At 41.6% G+C, this 20,118-nt stretch overlaps 1 protein-coding gene across 1 annotated transcript in view; it reads left to right on the forward strand.

Moving 5' to 3' along the window:
* The window catches only part of HECA (HECA ribonucleoprotein granule regulator), a 107,729-nt gene extending 87,617 nt beyond the window's left edge, over nt 1-20,112 (forward strand). Inside the window, exons 11-15 of the mRNA XM_006151097.1 lie at nt 1,158-1,211; nt 3,042-3,091; nt 3,233-4,392; nt 14,474-14,628; nt 17,996-20,112. Of these exons, the coding sequence (XP_006151159.1) occupies nt 1,158-1,211; nt 3,042-3,091; nt 3,233-4,392; nt 14,474-14,628; nt 17,996-18,160 (1,584 nt within the window). The 3' untranslated portion in view covers nt 18,161-20,112. The remainder of the gene's footprint in view (nt 1-1,157; nt 1,212-3,041; nt 3,092-3,232; nt 4,393-14,473; nt 14,629-17,995) is intronic.
* The last annotated feature ends 6 nt before the right edge of the window (nt 20,113-20,118 follow it).

Genomic DNA, 20,118 nt, shown 5'->3' on the forward strand with positions numbered 1-20,118 from the left:
CACCCGGCGTGAGTTTAAGCCACCGGGTCCGGGACTCGAACCGTGGTCGACTACGTGGGAGTCCAGTGACATAGCCATTACACTAACTGCTGGTCCCGATTCTTTTTTATGGTGTGTATTTCCTCTTTCAGATTGTGCAAGAACTTCCTCACATCCTGGAACTTGTTCGTTGGTCTTTTTATGCCTGCATTTTCTGGAGTTAGTTGTCTCTCTTCTTTTGCATCTCTTTAGCTTTGTCACTATGAACATTTTAAATTCTTTATCTGACATTTCCATGCATTCCCTTGTATTGTCTGTGGAGGATGAGGAGTTATTCTTTTCCCTTAGGCGAGAGAGATTTACTTAGTTTCTCATATTTCTTGTGCCTCTGCAGTGGTTTCTGGTCACCTAATGGATTATACATTTTTTCATAGTTTTTGGAGTTAAGTCTGAACATTCAGAGGCATGCAGAGGAAGTGATCTGCATTCTCTAAGCAGTACTGTTGTTCTCCCTTTGTGCAGCAGATTCCATGGAAATTGAGGATTAATCTGACCCTAAAAGTATTTGGATTATTCGGCTACTGTTCACCTAGACCTGTCTAAAAACTCAGTGAGTGTAGGCTGAGCAAAAAAGTGAGAAATGTAAAAGGAAAAGGAAAATCAAACAAACAAAAAGACAAAAACAATAGAAAAAAAAGAAAAAAATTTAAACCAAAAAATAGAAACCATTCAGAACTCAGATATTACCAAGATAAAAGAGCATCAGAGAGCTAAGAAGTTTAAAAAAAAATTAAAAGAGAAAGATGGAGAAAGAATAAATAGGGTGTTGTAATCTGGCTGGATCTGGGAGGCAGGATTGTGAAATCTGGTCAGGTCTTCAGTGGTCCTAATCGGGGGGTTAGAGATACTTAGTGCTTAGATTTCAGTGATGCTAACTTCTCTAATGCACTGGACAGCCCCATCCCACAGTGATTGTCCAACTGCTAGTAACGTCTTTATTTAGAATTGGAAAATTAATCTTTAATTTCTGCTTGGACAAGTGAAGGGAAAAATGCTGAGCACTAGTTTTGGGGGATACTCATTTTGGAAATAGTAGACAGAAAAACAGGATGATAATAAAACAGCACAGAAATATGGAGGAATTTAAAGGGAGTAATGAATTGTGTTGAAAATTGTAGAAATACAAAGACACCAAGTGGAGAAGGCTGTTCGCTTTGAGCTGTGTGGTGCCTGTAAGTCACACTCAGCGCCCTCTGCACAGGACTGACAGCCACTAGTGTGGACCTGGGGCATGAAGTCTCTTGCCTGGGTCCTGCACTGTCAGAATCCCAGCTTCTCAGGTTGACCCCACCTTTGGTCAGTTTGGCCATCTCTGGCTTAGACCACCCCCGTCCAGCCACCTCATTACACAACTGTCTTAAAAATAAAAATGCCCCAGGGCTGCATCATGAAGGGTCAGGTAATGACAAGAGTGACAACACTTGTTCTAGCCAGCCCTGTGTGCCAGGTTCTGTGCTGAGCTCTGTATATGCATTTCTTACTTGTCCTAACAAAGATCTCTATGAAGTAGATATAATTGTGCTCATTTATGTCTGATGAAATCAAGGATTAAACAGATGAAGTAACCAGTCTACTTCTACATAGCTAGTGTTCCATGGGACTAGGACTTACACGGATCTTTTTTTTTTCCTCATAAAAAAAGAGGTTTTTATTATTTAGAGCAGTCTTAGGTTCACAGCAAAATTGGGTGTATAGAGAGTTCCACATACCTCCTACCCCCCATCCTCCCTCACCATCAACATCCTTCACAGACTGGTACTTCTGTTACAGTGGTTGAACCTGTGTTGACACAGCATTATCACTCAAGTCAGTAGTTTACATTAGGTTTCTCTTGGTGCTGTACAGCCTATGGATTTTGACAAATGTATTATGACACGTATTCATATCATAATATCATGCAGAATTGATTTACTGCCTTCTATCATCCACCTATTCATCCCTCTCCCTTCCCCAGTCCCTAGTAATCACTAGCATCCCCCCTTTTTATTCATGATGGAGTGTGTGCATGCAGGAGAGGGAGCAGCCCTCCACTGGGAATGGTCACACAGCAATCCCTTTCCTCTAGCCCTCCAGCTGGTTAGAGTCTGGTACTCAGACACATCCCTGGTGTGTTTCAGGCTGACTGGGCTTGGGATTCAAATACTGTTGCCATGTGGGATCTAGCTTCCTTCAGCAGTGAGTTATTGCTTACCATAGAACTGACCCTGTCACATGTCTTCTTGACATTTTTAAAGTGTACATTCTAAGCTCAGATACTCAGTTTTTTTATTGAAAAGTTATAAGGAATCTTGTGGAGTTCCAATATCCATGAATCATGTTTCTTTTTTGTTTTGTTTTTTAGTATTTGCTATAGAGCATATGTGCTTGCCAGAGAGAGAGAGAGAGAGAGAGAGAGAGAGAGAACACCCCTTGAGAGGATGCAATCCTGTGTCTTCTATTCTCCTCTAGGGATTTTGGGCAAGCATGCACACATGCCCAGCATGATTTTCAAGTTGCTGGGTCCAGGGCTCAAACTGTGGAGTTGGCCATGTGGGATTCAGCTGCCTTAACCACCACACCACCTGCTGGCCCTCATGTTTACTTCTTAAGAAGTCGGTTTTATTTTGTGTGGTTCTGTTTTCCTTTCTGGGAACCCGCCTGTCTGGACTCTGTATGGGGGACCTGTGTTTAAGAGAGGGTACAACTACCTCATTCTGTGTCCTGTCCAATAGATTTGGGAGATTTCTGTTTTTTTCCCCTTCACAACCTAGCAGTGCTATTCTGTGTAGACCAAAAATAGTTTGACCAAAATCCCCTGCTGTTAGGTACCAGAGCACCCTAGAAGAGAATTGGGAATAGCTTCTCTGTGGTATTCAGGATAACCTAAGCCTAGGGACATAGAGGGCCCTTTTGGAAATATCACCAGAACTGGTTAAGAAGCTTCATTTTATTTCCTAGTTGCCAGAGTGGCTTGCTTTTAAAGAAGCCCTGGAACTGTCTGTCATTCCACCCTCTTGTCTTAGGAAAACCTCTACCACACTCTTGCAAGTACTGACACACAGCTGATTACACTGTAAAGGATTTGGACTTTCTGAAGCTCAGTGGTATGTTTTTCAGCAGATAAAACATATCAGAAAATAAATTCTCTTGTCACAGCATCATACCAGAAGAAAATGGTAAACTTTTTCTAATCCTGTCTGATGTTTTATGCCAGTGGTGGAAATCTTGACACCAAGAAGTGTCCTTTGGACATGAATGACGAATGTGCATGGTGGCTCTGCCCTGTGAATGATGTCCAGTGCACTGAATCCCTGTCCTCTGTTCCTCCCCCAGAAGCCCCCTGTGCCACGCCCCTGATCTGCAGCTTCGGGAGGCCTGTGGACCTGGAGAAGGACGACTACCAGAAGGTGGTGTGCAACAACGAGCACTGCCCCTGCAGCACCTGGATGCACCTGCAGTGTTTCTACGAGTGGGAGAGCAGCATCCTGGTGCAGTTTAACTGCATCGGCCGGGCCCGCAGCTGGAACGAGAAGCAGTGTCGCCAGAACATGTGGACCAAGAAGGGCTACGATCTGGCCTTCCGCTTCTGCTCCTGCCGCTGCGGGCAGGGCCACCTCAAGAAGGACACGGACTGGTACCCGGTAAAGCGGATGCAGGACGAGAAGAAAAAGAAGTCGGGGTCAGAGAAGAACACTGGGAGGCCTCCGGGTGAGGCTGTGGAGGAGGCAAAGAAATGCAGGCCCTCTAACAAACCCCAGAAAGGCCTGAACCACGACCTCCCCCGCCGGCACTCTGTGGACAGACAGAACTCGCAGGAGAAAGCCGGCAGCACAGCGCCCTACGGCGTCCGCTCCCCTTGTGGCTCCCCCGGCCAGTCCCCACCAGGCGGCTACTCCATCCTCTCCCCTGCCCACTTCAGTGGCCCCCGCTCCTCCAGATACCTTGGGGAATTCTTAAAGAACGCCATCCACCTGGAGCCTCACAAAAAGACCCTGGCCGGGGGCCACGTGTTCAGAAATGCGCACTTTGACTACAGCCCGGCAGGGTTGTCGGTCCACAGGGCGGGGCACTTTGACGCTCCTGTGCAGTTCCTGCGGCGGCTGGACCTCTCTGAGCTCCTCACGCACATCCCCAGGCATAAGCTGAACACTTTCCACGTGCGCATGGAAGATGATGCCCAAGTGGGCCAGGGGGAGGATCTGCGCAAGTTCATCCTTGCAGCACTCAGTGCCAGCCACAGGAATGTGGTAAACTGTGCCCTGTGCCACCGGGCGCTCCCGGTGTTCGAACAGTTCCCACTGGTGGACGGAACGCTGTTCTTAAGCCCGTCAAGGCATGATGAGATCGAATACGACGTTCCTTGTCACCTTCAAGGTATAGGTTCATTCACCTGGCTCGCTTTCGGTTTGTTAAAAGCCAGCAAGCAAAGGAGGTGGAATTGCTCTGTGTGGGCTTAATTTTAACTGATGTTGTTTTTTCTGTCCTAGTTAGGTGCTGGGTAACGTTTCAGTATTTCAGTCTTGCCTAGTGAGGTGGTGGTGTTTTGTTTTGTTTTGTTTTGAACTCTGATGTCATTGTACCGAGTATAGTTGTCCTGGTGGGTAATTTTGTTTTTTGTTCTGTTGTAATGTGAAGAGAGGATTGCTGGTGTATAGTTTTTCATAACTGTCAGGAGATTTAGAGAAGGAATTGCATATTGCTGCAAAACAGTTGCTTTTGAAACCTATTTTAATGTGCCCAGCAAGCTGTGTGTTTTTTTTTGTTTTTGTTTTTATTTTGTTTTGTCTTTAATTGCCATTGGGTATGAGGAGTCTAGAGAGAGAGGGAGAGGGGAAGAGAGAAGGAGAAGCCCCTCCTTCATGGGGTGTGGTCATGCTGCTCTCTTTTTCTCTCTTTTTCTCTATCCTCTCTGGATGTGGGGCTTACATGCACATGGGCCCAGCCTCTCAAACCACCTGGGCTAGGATTCAAACCGTGGTTGGTCATATGGGATCCAGCTTCCTTCACCACTAGGCCACAGGGCTGGTGCTGTGTTTTCTCCTTGGTTCTTATAAACATACCAAAAAGGGAAAGTAAAAGTCAGAGACAAGAAATTTTTAGATAAGTTGAATTAATTTTAGAATTTATGAAAGATGAGACTGTCTTGATTACAACAAAATGAAAATAGAGCATTATTAGAAACTCAGACTTTAGGTGGTGGTAGGGTCTATGGGAAAGCTTATTATTCCTATGGATGGCATATAGGGACTGCATTTCAACCATAAATTGAATGATAAGGCGTTGGTTACTGTAAATGAGAAATCTATCGATTTATGTAAGATCACTGAACTTCCATAAAGATGAGATATACATGACATGTAACACTTATGACTTTCAATGTGTACAAAAAAACACCTGTAGTAAAAATGATGTATCCCTATCTTTCTTACCATCAACCTCTGCAGTCTCTGTTCTCAGAGAAAATTGGAAAATCTTTGATGATTCTTCAAGTTTTTGTTACCATAATCTTAAATGCATTTACCTTCTCCAATTTTAAGTACTTTCTATTAACTTACTTTTAAAGTGGATGACTGTTTCCTCCTTTTCTCAGAACAGTATATCCCAATCCTTGGTTAAATTCTCAATATTTTTACTATGGTGAATACGTACATTTTTAGTATTGAGCTAAGAAGTATAGGTATGTTTCCTATTAAAGAGTACAATATATTCTGGGATATCTTTTTTTGTTTGTTTTTATTAGAGTTAATTGCTTCATGCTTTTATTTGTTCAGCTGGTTTTTTTTTGTTTTTGTTTGTTTGTTTGTTTGTTTTTAATTTTGGCTAGTTGTTCTCACTCTCTAGCAGTTTTCCAAACCACTTTTAAAAGAAATTTTTAGATACCTACAGACACTTTTTGTAATTTTTTTTCCTGAAAATATCCTTTATGGAGCCTTTCAGTGTGCTCTTTCTGTCCTGGCGTACTAAGGACCTGCTGTGCCATCCGACTGTCCTCATAGGAATGCTGTAATTTCTTTCATATTTTTCATTTTTTCCTTGATGTCATTTTTTTTTCTTGATGTATTCTCTCAAGTTGGTAGGAAATACTGGGTTGTTGGAAGAGTCACGATGTATTTTTTTCTACACAAAAATGCATTCGGGACTCTAATCCCCCCTCCCCCCAAAGGTTTTTTGCTATAGGGTGCGTGCGCTCGCTGGCCAGAAAGAGAGACAGAAAGTGAGAAATCACTCCCTTGGGCAATAGCCACAATCTCTTCTCCTCCATTCTCCTCTCAGGATCTTAGGCACGCATATGCACTTGCACCCAGGGTGAGTTTAAGCCACTTGGTCCAGGACTCCCATCGTGGTCGACCACATGGGAGTCCAGCGACATAGCCATCACACCAACTGCTGGTCCGAACACCAGGACTCTTCTGACAACCCAGTTACCTTATAGTAGCTTTCTGAGAAGGGGAGCATGGGAATAGATGATTTAAGATTTTGAAAGTCTAAGAATATTTTGATTCCGTCTTCACTCTTGATATCTATTTGACTGGGCATAGTCTTTTAAGCTATAAATATTCTTTCCCCTTGGCATTTTAATGGCATTTCTTTATTTTCTCCTGTCTTGTAATGTTGCTAAGTCTAATATTATTATTCATGTACCTGTCTCATATCTCTGTCTCCTCGGAGATTTAATTTTTTTCTGTTTATATCCATGATAATCTGAAATTTTGTCTTGATATAGGTCTTTACCCTCTCCCTTCATTGTGCTGTGCACTCTTTTGGCCCTTTGATTCTGTAAACTTATGTTCTTTGATTTGGAAAATTTTTCTTTTATATTTCTTTGACAATTTCTTCATTATTTTCACTTAAAAAAATAGACTCCATGGAACTTCTGTTAATCAGATATTGGACTTCTTAGATTGCTTCTTTCTTTATAAGGAGATTTTGTTTATTGGTCTTACTCATGTCTAGAGCAGAAGACTCTAAAACTTAATGGTTTAAAACAGTGATGATTTAATGACTTCTCATAATTCTAAGAGTTTGTTAGTCTGGTTAGGTTGGATTAGGGGGCCTCAGAATGACTTTGTCTATGTCACAAGTAGTATTTCCTCTTCAGTAGGATAGCTTGGTCTTTTCCACTTGGTATTCTCAGGACAACATTTAAGAGGGTGAGTGTGGAAGCTGCAGGGTCTCTCTCCAGAGGCTCAGACACTTACAGTTCATCAGCATAAGTTCCAAAACTAGCCTATGTTCCAAGAGTGCTGAAATGCTCTGCTTCTTAATGGAAAGAGTTACATAGCTTTTATGGTTGCTTGGAATTTACTATGTCCTACTATTTCTTTTTTAGCACTTGGTCCCACATTCCTCAGAACTTCCTGTCCAGTTTCAGAGCTAAAACACTGACCTTTCCTCCATCTACTTTTTGACCTCATATGTTTTGCTTCAGGGTTGCAAGGTACTTCATTAATTCATGGAAGATGGAATTTATGTTTTTGTTTCTTATTCTTTATATAGTTTGAGGGTAATTTTAGAGGGAAGTATGCAGAAATACCTTCACTTCATCTTAAAACTTGAAATATTCTTTTTTTGGGGGGGCAGTTAAATATTTTTACACCAAAATAAAATGTATACTTTATTTCCATAGTTCCATGAAGTTTTTTGAAGTCCCTGATTATATTAAGTAAGATGTATTTAAGCAGACACATATAAAACAAAGTTTTAATCAGTTGACTACCAGAGACTCTCAGGAACTTCTGCCTCCCCAGGAACATGGTTAGCTATTTGCTATTTTAATGTTCACAACAACTTTATGTGACATGGCTACTTTGAATAACAAGATACTCAGTATTGTGCTCAGTAGCTCCTGGACATAACTAATAAAATATATGCACAACTCCTTAGAAGCTTATGCATTGCTGTACTCTAAACATCCATCCTTCCTCACATTTTAAACAAGGACACAGAGATAGAAAAGACAAAACAGATATACCTTACTTTAAAATGCCCCTAAATGCATTCTGGCAGTAAACATGGTTATCTCTACTATTTTTACCTCAAAAGCCCCTTACGTTCTCTGTAGTTGAAAACTAGAAGATGATTTAAGAATATTTAGGTAGTATAATTTATCACCTTAGAGCTACACAGTACTGATATTTCTGTTGGGGAACACAGATTCAAGCTAGTTTATCTTAGGATTTCTGGGTGTTTTTGTTTGTTTGTTTAGGTTTTTTTGGGGGGGAGTGTCAGAGGGCACATACACTTGCCAGAGATGAAAAGCACATCCCAGTGGAGTGTGGTCATGCCGCAGTCTCTTTTATACTTCTACATCCTGTTGGGATTTTGGGCATATGTGCATATGCACCTGGCATGTTTATGACTAAAACCAACTAAAGAAATAACTTATGAATGGCAATTATCTTTAAGAGGCTAGCTGAATACAAAGTAAAACTTTCCTTAAAAACAGGGCCTATACTCTCAACTCTTCATCATACAAATTAGTTTTTAATGTATGAGATAAGAATTTTTTAAGTCACATTCATGGCTAAATTCACCATTAAATACAATGTTCCAAGTAGCTGCTCCTGTTGTCTATACTTTGAACTACTTTTCCTTCCAGTAAGTCTTATGCTAATGCCATCATAACATTTATTACATATTTTAGTTACTAGTTTATCAGTCTCCCACTAGCCTACAGGCTCCTTGAGAGCTAGGGTTGTCTTCACTCTGCCTTTACAAAGTATACACGGGTACCAAATTATTCACTTAATGAGCAATATGTCTATTCAAATAATAAGCATTTGTCTATAGTTACTAAGAATTGCTAAATATTCTAAACTAATCTTAGTTCATTTAAACCCTCAAATTTAATCAAACTTATACCAAGATTGACTTAGCTTGTGTTAAGTCATTTTTAAAAACTGCAGCTTTGAGGCATTTTATTATAAAAAATTGATACTCATATATGTAAACTAATAGGAACTTAAAATCATACATTTAATTGGGCTTACACCTAATATTAATGCTGCTTCCCATTTTGTCAATTTGGGTTCAAATCCACCTCTGTAATAGCCACCACTGAAGGCCTGCAAATCTAGCAGCAGCAATGGTCAGTCCAGCTGCTACCACTTTACTGGCCATGGCTCCGGCTCAGCTTCCCTGCCTCCACCACAAGCATGGTTCATCCCAGCCCAGAGCAAAACTTAAAATATTCTTTATGAAGATAAATGAGTGTACATTGGCACAGAGTATAGTAGTGTTTTTTATTCTTATTTATGATCAACAAATTCTTTTGATGTAATCCATTCATCATTTGATCAAATTTATGGATTTCACACATGTTGGATACTATCAGTACTTGCATGTCATCCATCAACTTATAATCTTAGAATATAAGATACTTCTATTAAAGGTAAGTAACTTTCCAGGCTCTGGTATGACACGTGGAACTAGTACCATCTGGATATTGTGTCCATTAAGTTTCCTGTAAGGTCCAAGGGCACAGGGGCTACTTTGGCCGGGCTAGTCAAAGGAGGTGGTGTGAAGGCAGATGTCAAAAGACAGCTGCATTTTGATGAGCAGAGGGTCTAGCCATGTCAGGGATTAGTCGATGAGGCGAGCGAGCAACATGAACAGACGAATAAGAAAAGAAATAGGCTCTGATCATAAGACAGGGAGACAACCATTTGGAAAAAGCCATAGAATACTCTAAAGGTGTGTCCATTCTAGAAGAGTAGAGGTGCTCTAGAGTGGAAAATGAGAAGAGAATAGGACAAGTAGAACAGGTTGTTGGGGTCCTTTCAAGCCATAATAAAGAACTTTGCCATGGTCTTTGTGATATAAATGAGAGGATTTTTAACTCTTTATAAAAGCTGGGAATTACATGGGGGGAAGTTCTTTGAACAGGTTTGGATCTAGAGATAGGGAATTGAAATTTTATTTCTCTAGTCTAGATGAGAGGAAATAAAGAGTGATGGGTGTTGATAGTGGAAAGTCAAAGGAGGGGATATCTTCAGATTGTTTTTCTTTTTTTTCCCCCCTAGCTTTATTATTCTTTATTTGAGAGGGAGGGAGAGAGAGAGAGATATTTTTGACAGGATCTCACCTTGTCGGGATGCCTCTGCCTAAGCCTTCCAGTTAGCTAGGACCACCAGCGTTTACCACCATGCTCACCCTATTTAGGGTGGGCCAAGAACCAAACCTGGGTGGCTGTGGCCTCAGCTTCTGAGTAGCAGCATGTGTCACTGCATCTGAGCCTTCCTAGAGATTAATTTAAAGGAAAATCATGGCTTTGGAGACATTTGACAGTAGAGGGGGAAGAAGGGTTTTTGCTGGCCTACTTTGGTTCTAGGCGAGGTAAATGGTGCTGTCACTGTCAGGAATAGAGAAAGTTGGAAAAGTACCTGATTTTAGGGGAAAGAAGATGAGAGTGTTCATGCGTGTTGGGTCTGAAGGGATATTGGAGCTTCTGTGTGGAGATGTCTAGCAAGCATTGTTAGAAATAAATATTTGAGATGAACACAGAGGAGTTTTTTTTATTATAGCAATGGCTTAAATTCCCAAAGTGAAAGAGCCCTGGGATGGGGAGAAAAGAGAAAGTAAAGGAAGCCAATGTGAAGGAGCTCATGACTAAATCTTGAGGGTGCCTATCAGGGAGCAGAAGAAAAAGGTGGGAATTAGATAGGCCTGTGTGTGTGTGTGTGTGTGTGTGTGTACGTGTGCACGCTTATGTACACATAAATGCATACACAAATGGGTAATGGGTGTGTGATACGTGTACCACAAAGATACTTAGAAGTTGAACTGGTGGGGCCAGCAGGTGCTGTGGCAGTTGAGGGCACTGGACTCCCACACAGCCGACAGTGGTTTAAGTCCTGGACCGGGCAGCTTGCTTCCTCACTTTTCCTTTCTTTCTGGTCAAATTGAAAAATAATAATAACGAATAAAATTAAATAAATCTTTTTTTTAAAAAAAAGGTGAACTGTTGATGACAAAATCTGAAGATCACGGTGTGTCATCACTGCCAGAGAAATCAGCAGTGCCACAAGCAAGGCCTCGACCACAAATCAGCGTCCCATTGCTACACCTCAGAGCACTTATAGAAAGCTGGTAGCCCGAATCATTTCGCTCATCACAAAGTCCCAACCCCATACCCTTTAAAGCATTTTCAATTCCAATAGAGAGGCCATGCTCCAGGCCATGGGATTCCCTCTGAGAAAATGTTTTGTTTGGCTTTAATGATCTGTGATTAGCTAATTAGGAAGTTGTCATCTTCTGTACCACTTTGAATCACGTGATTCTTCTTTTTTTTTTTTTTTAAAGGTTTTTTTTTGCCACTGGGCATGTGCGCTTGCTGAAGAGAGATAGAGAAAGAGACAGTGAGGGAGAAAGTGAGAGGATGGCCACACCGCAATCCCTTTTCCACTCTCTTGGGATTTGGGGCACACATGCACATGTACCCAGCATGATTTTCAGACAGCCAGGTCTGGAACCCAAACTGCTGTCGGCCCTGTGAGTCCATTGCCTTAAGCACCATTTCACCTGCTGGTACCTGTGATTGTTTTCTTAAGGATTGGTTCAAACTCAGAGTCTTTGGGTTTATGCATTTAAAATTCTTCTACTTAGGACAGTGTGTAATAGCAACTGTAACAAATGGAGAGACAGGCCAGGCCTTCTGGTTAGTTTGTTTTTGTGTTAAGAGCCAGACAGACATGGATTTAAGTCTGGACTTTGCTACTTAGTTAGTATCTTTATGATACTAACTAAGTTTTGGGTAAACTCTCAAACTCTAAGCTGCCATTCCTCCTATCAGAAGAGGAACTACATCATGCCTACTTGCTAGTATTGCTATGAAGGTCGAAGAACTGAGTCACACAGCTTGTGGCACAGTGCAAAACACCCCCTCGGTAAGCGCTCAAGTTACATCATCATGGTCATTGCTACCAACACCTGACTTCCATGTTGGCCCCTGCCCTCACCCTTGTGGCACCACTGCGGGCCTTGGAATGTTCGAGACTCGCAGTGATTAGTAAGACCAGGAGAGAGACTGGAAACGGTATTTTCTTATGGCTCCTGGATATGCAGCTGGACTTCCTGACATGCCCAAGGTACTCATAGTGTTCAGGGCATGTGAATCCTTTTCATTTTCAGTGCCCAGGGCAGAGGTAGGGGGAGTTATAAGAAGTTCTTGGCCCCCTTCCCTTCTTTGGCATAGAGGCCTCCAACATTATGATGGCTGTGAATTTCCCCATCCAGTCTCCCAGCACACGTTCCAGACCTGTGCTAGACAGACTCTGAGGCTGCAGGATGAACAAAGCCATGGAGTTCTTTCCCTCAAGGAGGGAGAGTCATGGAAGCAAAACAATAAAAGGGTCTTCCCTAGGTTCTGTGTATGTTTTTCTGACGGGCAAGGAACTTTTTTTTTTTTTTTAATTTTGGAGGGGTTTTTGCTATAGGGCACGAGCACTTACAGAGACAGACAGAGAGGGAGAAAGCAAGAAATCACTCTCCCCCCCCACCCCAGGGGGGATGGCCACACTGCAATCCCTTCTCCTCCATTTTCCTCTCGGGATCCTGGGCACGCATGCACATGCACCCGGCGTGAGTTTAGCCCACGGGGTCAAGGACTCAAACCACAGTTGACTACATGGGAGTCCAGCAACATAGCCATTACACTAACTGCTGGTCCCAGGCAAGGAGCTGAGTGTTGTTAGGGTACAGCAGAAACACCATGCTTCTAGAACACCTTGGAATTTCGAGAACACGTTTATCAGATTACACACCCATCTAATGACCTGTCGTTTTCAAGCAGAAGGCATGGGATTAGGTATTTTTGCCATTTTCCCTAAGCATGCATTCAAGCTAATCAGCCTCCTGTTGTTTTCCAGCAGGAAGGTAAGAGATTAGGCATTTTCACCATTTTCCCTGCAGTCATTCATTCAGAGTTCATAAATCCAAGGTGTTCTAGAAGCATCCAGATATGGCGAAGTCCAAGGTGTTCTAGAAGCGTGGCGTTCTACTGTTTCCCAGCAGAGTGGTGGTTTTCACTGGCTGATGGCAGTGAGCAGATGCTCTGGATAAGAAGCATAGAAGGGCATATGTTCTCCGACTGTCATTTCTACACTTCGGAGCTCCCTGGTTCCCACACAGAACAGCAGTGCTGCTGCTACACTTGCCCAGGCCGATCCTGCGTGTTTTGGCCCTTTCCAGTTACCTGAACTCTGACCCTCCCACATAACACACAGCAACGTCTTTATAAGCATTAAGACCTTGATAATAGAGGAATATGTGGCTTTTAAGAGCCCAGTAAATAAGATATTGACCTCCTTTTAAAAAATCAGTTATAAGGACCATCAGTTGGTATAATGGCTATTTCGCTGGACTCCCATGTAGTCGACTGTGGTTCGAGTCCCAGAACCAGTGGCTTAAACTCACGCCGGGTACGTGTGTGTGCGTGCCCAAGATCCTGAGAGTAAAACAGAGGCGCAGAGAGGAGAAGGGATTGCGGCATGGCCATCCCCCCCGCGGGGGGGGGTTTTCTCGCTTTCTGTCTCTCTGTCTCTCTCTGTCTTTCTGGCAAGTACACATGCCCTATAGCAAAAACCTCTCCAAAAAAGAAAAAGAAGGAAAAAAATCAGTTATAAGTAAGATAATATTCTGGATCCTAAGTTAGATGTGGTGAGGGCCTAGTGATCACAGGGACAAGGAGAGTTAACATAGTAATTTTAGCTGTGGTGTAATTCTGCCTATGAGTTCCATCAGTTTGACTGTTAGAATGGGCCTTGTCGGTGGGGAGAGTCCGTGACAAGACAGTGTCGGTGCAGTCTCCACATACCACCCCACACCCAGACTTCTGCGTGGTAAATCCTGTCTGGGTGCAGGCTGGTTTTGGCATATCTGTCTTTGTTATTTGAATTTGGATGGACGTATTATCAAAACTCAGTAGCACTTTCTGGAAAGTAAATTGAAGCAACTATTTAACAAGCTTGAACTTAAAGTACATGTTTTATTGACAATAGTAATTGATGGTTATTCTAAAAGGACAGCTTGGATGTGTGATAAACATTACCTATTTTGCTTTTTATACTTATCCAGTTGACAAATGTTTGCTTACAGGTACATACGGCATTTTTTTTTTTTTTGAGAGGTTTTTTGCTATAGGGCGCGTGCGCTCACCAGACAGACAGAGAGAGACATAGAGACAGAAAGCGAGAAATCACCTCCCAGGGGGGATGGTCACGCCGCAATACCTTCTCCTCCATTCTCCTCTCGGGATCTTGGGCACGCACACACATGCGCCCTGCGTGAGTTTTAAGCTACCGGGTCCGGGACACAAACCGTGGTCGACTACATGGGAGTCCAGTGACATAGCCATTACACTAATTGCTGGTTCCCCATGCGGCATGTTTTATCTCCTTATGAGGTAAGCTGTGATTCTCATGATGGCTATGCTCAGCCTTGTGTCTTCTGTGCACAGGGAGACTCATGCACCTGTACGCGGTGTGCGTGGACTGCCTGGAAGGGGTTCACAAGATCATCTGCATCAAGTGCAAGTCACGGTGGGATGGCAGCTGGCACCAACTGGGCACAATGTACACCTACGACATCTTGGCCGCCTCTCCATGTTGTCAGGTTGGTATCCACCTCCCTGAGGGAACAGTGGGTGATACGAGGCTTCTGTCCCCAAGTGATTATAGAGAAGGTACTTCTGACAGTAAAGAAGAAATTCAGTTAGAAAACTCCAAAGTTCAAGAATGACTGATTATTAGCAATACATTGTAAATTAGTGGAATACTATACAGTCATTAAAAAGAATGTTGCAGAATGGTATGTCATTATGTGGGAAGTATTTCCAATATATTAATTTTTAAAAATCCAGATATGAAATTGCATCCCAGTATGCTTCCACTTATAACTAAGCATGAAAAGGAATAACCTTACCTGTTACCAGGTAATTACATATGGTCTTTGTGGTAGGATACTGTGCACTTCCTTCAGTTTTCTCTTTGCTTGTTTATATTTTCTAGTATTTTATATAATTAGTTAATAATACATTTCAAATTTTAAAAGTTATTTAAAGGGAGAGAAACAGTTCACTTTCTTTAGTAGATGTGTTTTTTTGTTGTTGTTCTTTCTATAAGAGAGTGCAGTTACCCAGCAATTGCCTACTTGTAAGGTGTTTCAGGTTGGCATAAAAGATTAAAGCAGTGCTAAGAGGAGGCATTTTTGTGATGCTAAGAGAGCATTTGAAATTTAGCTATCATCCAGAAAAGAGGAAAGTATCAACATATGAAAAACCACATTAAATAAATCCATAGAAACAAAAGAGGTAAAATCCTTGGCAATATCTTGGTTTATTTCCAAGTGCTTGGGGGAAAAACAAATTGTTTTGTAATCTCTTGATATTCATGGGGAGGAAAGAAATTTTCCTTTGCTCTGGTTCTCAAATGTAGCTTTTTACTTTTTATTTATTTATTTTTTTTGGAGAGGTTTTTGCGAGAGGGCATATGCACTCACCAGAAAGACAGAGAGAGACAGGAAGCGAGATCCCCCAGGGGATGACCACACCACAATCCCTTCTCCTCCATTCTCATCTCAGGATCTTGGGCATGCACACACTCGCGCCTGGTGTAAGTTTAAGCCACTGGGTCCGGGACTTGAACTGCGGTCGACTACATGGGATTCCAGCAGCATAGCATTTACACCAACTGCTGGTCCCTGGTTTTTAATATAAATAACTGATAGACACTTCATTAGTACACAGTTTTATATCGTTAGCCTGAGGACTTATGTTTGTAAAGAAAATATCCTCAGTATTATCAATTTATTCAGAACATGACCCGTGTCTGTGGAATTGGACGGTTGGCTGAATTAGTATTTCAGCTATAGTTTGTCTATACTGGTGTTTCTTAGAAGAGAAACATGGTTGTGAGAGATCGAATGGTCAGCCATAGCGCATCTTCCAATTCTAGATGGGTCTGACTAATTTCATACTGTTCTGATGCATTGACCACGTTTTCATTTTTATATTTAGACTTGAAAATGAGTTATCACAGTCTTTTAGTTACTTTTAGCAGCATTTTATGATGGTTATGTGACTAATGCCAGCTCCTAATATGAGTGAAACCAAAGGAACTGGTCCCCTCTCTGCACACACACAGGAGTTATCTTGTAAGTTAAAGAAATAGGAAGTGAAATAATAATGTTTGGGTCTGTAACTCATAGAATGTTCACACTGGAAAGGACCTGGGAACTCTAGTTTAGCTTCCTTATTTTCCACATTCAGTGAAGACCTAAAATCTTTGAATGTTCTACCCACGTCTACACAAAAGGGTGATACAGCCATCACTAAACAAATGGGTAATTCCCACTCGGTGTTCTTTCTGCTATACATACCATTGAAAGGCGGGGGCGGGGGGTGGTGCGGATATTGTAGTGTACTCTGGGTAACTGCTTGGCAGGCTGAGGCCACAGGAGGCAGGTTCAATTCTCAGCCCACCCAAAAAGCCAGGCATAGTGACACATGCCTGTGGTCCTGGCTACTCAGGATCCCAATGCGGCAAGACTGCGCAGAAAGGTAGTGGGATTATGTCCATTATCTCCAGAGAGAAAACCAGAATGGCTTCCTACCACACACAGCCTATTGGTACTCAGTATGTATTTCCTCCTTAAAGCAATTTAAGCCCAGCCCTTTATTTTCTGCTTTCCTACTGAAATGGAAAACATTTTTAAAAATTATTACTATTAATTTTATTCATTTATTTTGGTATAGGGCATGCACACTCACCAGAGAGAGACACAGATAGAAAGTGAGAAAGCAAGCCACCAGGTCCAGGTCTTGAACCATGGTTGGCCATGCGGGAGTCCAGCACCTTAACCACCACCTCACCTGCTGGCCCCACTTGTTTATTTTTTAAAAATTATTGACATATCTACTGTGAGTATGTAAGTATTATAGACTGTTAAGGAGTCAAGGGAAATCTTCCAGTAAGACCAAGCCACAACTTAGCAATACTGGTTATTAGAAAGGAATAAGAGGTTAAAGAGAGGGGTTTGCTCAAATTTCACTTTCAGTGCTGTTCAGCGAGATTAAGTAGTGAAAAGGAGCTTCTCTGAGGTTTCAGAAAGATGGTCCATGAGTGTGTGGGCTCTGGAGCAGGCTTCTGTGATTCGCAGTCCCATTTCGGCTTTCCGTGTGATCCTAGGCATAGTACCTTATCACTGCATGCCTCAGTTTCATCATCTGAAATTCACACACTACCACCTCACAGGAATGTTTTGTGGACTAATCGATATTATTCCTTTTTATTGCGTTTTTTGGAAGCACCTAAATTGAGAGTCTGTTTTGTTTATAATTTCTGGTTTTTCACCCAAGTCCTGGACCTATTGCCAAAAGGTTTTAGGCTTGTACTTGAAAGCGAGGCCTGGGCATGAATGTGGCTATGCCAGTAGGTTCTGTAAGCCTGAGGATAAACCCAGTACTTCTTCCTGGATTGCTAATTTTACTTGAGTATTTTGGGAAATTTTATTTTTATGTTGAAGAAAACACAAATGTCAAATAGAATAGAATGAAAAGTATATATGAATTTGTAAAGCTAAACCCAGGATCATCAAAGAAGTTTCATGCAGGTTTGGCTGAAAGAAGTTAGCTTCAGCCACTGTCTTAAAATTCAGGGCCAAGTGTTTCTTACTGTTAGGAGAACTCTGTTCGATAAGTTTACTAGGCAGTACTAGTTTCGAATCATCTTCTCAATAGGAGGTGAAATGACTAGCAGTGCCGCCTATCAGGAGAGAACTTGGGAGCCTCTCAGACTGGTGATGAGTGTTAGAATGATATGTGTTAATATATGTTATAATTTCTGGATCCTGTTTTTGGTTATGAAGGGATGTTTTACTAAACCCTTGCTCAGTTTTCCAGCAAGAATTTTGGTTTGGATGACTTTGACAAGCGGTGCAGAGCCGAGGGCTCTCATGACTCATGGTGTCCGTGTTCCCCCAGGCCCGCCTGAACTGCAAGCACTGCGGGAAGCCGGTGATCGATGTGCGCATCGGGATGCAGTACTTCTCTGAGTATAGCAACGTCCAGCAGTGTCCGCACTGCGGGAACCTGGACTACCATTTCGTGAAGCCATTTTCCTCCTTCAAAGTTCTTGAAGCTTATTGATGAAAGCTTTGCTTTAGTAATAGCTATTTTATTGATATTATTACTTTATTACATATCTTTTATAGGGAAACATTCTGTGACATTAATTTCTTTTCTAATTTAAAGAAGAGTTACTTTGTGTATGTGTGCCACTCAAATGGGGGCTGCCCCTTGCCCTGTCCTGATTTCCAAGCGTTAGTCCGTGGTCATTCCCAGAGCCTAAGTGGGTGATCCTGTGAGTTTGGGTAGGGGGTTCAGTCTCACCAAGTCCCTGATGCAGCTTTAAGGGAGGATAGGGCTAATTTAGGAAATGGATTACATGGTTGTAAACTAAGAGCATGATAGAGTTGGGCAGAAACTTTTAAAATGTTAACATTCTGAAGACCCACTTGTAGACCTTCCCTGGGCCTTGGGAAGAGTCCATGACAGGCGAATGTAAGCCTGTGCCTGGAGAGCTGATCTCTTGTTAGTCTGTCCGGCTCAGAGTCCTGCACCACACAGCCGACTCACGCTGGCAGGTGATGTGAAAGTGGACATGAGTGCTGCTCCTGTCACTATTGTCATTTTAACATTCAAATTTCCATCATGGAAATAATAACCAAACGGTAAGATATATGAAAGCTATTGGTATTGCAGCTACTTTGATGTAAGGTGGACTATGACAGAATATATCAAATGTATTTGGAAATGATGCACACTGGCAAACAGGGACAAAACTCTGTCATTTGGATTGCGTCTTTGAAGTTGGTGAAAGTGGTTTTTAAAAGCCCATCCATGAACGACGTGATTTGGGCAGATGGTATATACAGGCTGCAATGTTGAAGTGCCATTTGGTGTCAGAGCCTTCTCACAGGTAAACCTCACAGCCACAAGACCTAACAGGTGAGCTTCAGAACCAATTATTGCCACACTTATTGCCCCAAATTGTTTCTGGCCACATTTAACCCATTTAATATTGAGTTTCCAGAAATCAAAGAATTGATCTTTGGAGAAAAAGGAAAAAACATTGCTTGAGAAAATGATGATGAGAATTATTTCAGCATTTCTTTTTAACATGTGTTTCATTTTGGAAATTCACTGATTGTAATGTATAACCGTATGTTTGAAAAACAGCTCATTCTAAAGATTCCCATTAGACTTTACTGCCAGGGAAAAAATATGATTCTACATAGGACTTAATTAGTTAGAACATTAGGCATTCCAAAATACAGCCTTCTGTTAATTGGAGCTTGGTGATTTAAATAGACTGACACTTTATGCACTTACAGAATTGGGATTGAAATATGGTTTCTCAAAAATGAATCTGACAATTTCATGTTGATACACGTTTATGCTAAAAGAATGTAGAAAATATAATCATTTTGTGGGTAGCCAACTTGGGTCAGTAGGAACATTTTATATTATTCATTTGGTTTATACTACTACTTTTCTCAGTGTGATTTTTGCTTTCAGAAGTGTTGAGGCATTAAGGCAAGTGAGTTTCAGTTCTACTACATGAAGTATTTGATGTTTTGTTTGAAACGGTGCAGCATTAAAAAACCAACATGTTGACTAATACTTTTCGTCTTTCAGTTTAGATTGTTTTTTGGTTTGCTGCATCCAGTTTGGTGTGTGATGATCTGAAAAACCTTTCACAGTAGGGGAATTACTCAAAATGCCTATAAGAAGCAGAAAATTATGATTAGTGTGACAGCATTTGATGCAGCTTAAAGAAATCAATAAAATATAGCTTTCGCAAATTTGCCTTTAATACACAGAGCTGTAATTGTAAATTAACTGTTTCTCTATTGACTGTCTCATGTACCTACGTACAAAAATTGGTAAGTTTCTCTTGTCTTCACAGTACTATTGGATTTTATTTTGAATTTGAAATGAGTGATAAAATATTTGTAATGCTGGTCTTTAACTCCCCTAAATTTTTGTAGCAAAACCTGCTTATATTGTTGTTCTGAAGCTTCCAGTTGACTTGTATGCTGCTT

The sequence above is a fragment of the Tupaia chinensis genome, unplaced genomic scaffold, assembly GCF_000334495.1.
Source record: "Tupaia chinensis unplaced genomic scaffold, TupChi_1.0 Scaffold000313_1, whole genome shotgun sequence".
Classification (NCBI taxonomy): Eukaryota; Metazoa; Chordata; class Mammalia; order Scandentia; family Tupaiidae; genus Tupaia; species Tupaia belangeri.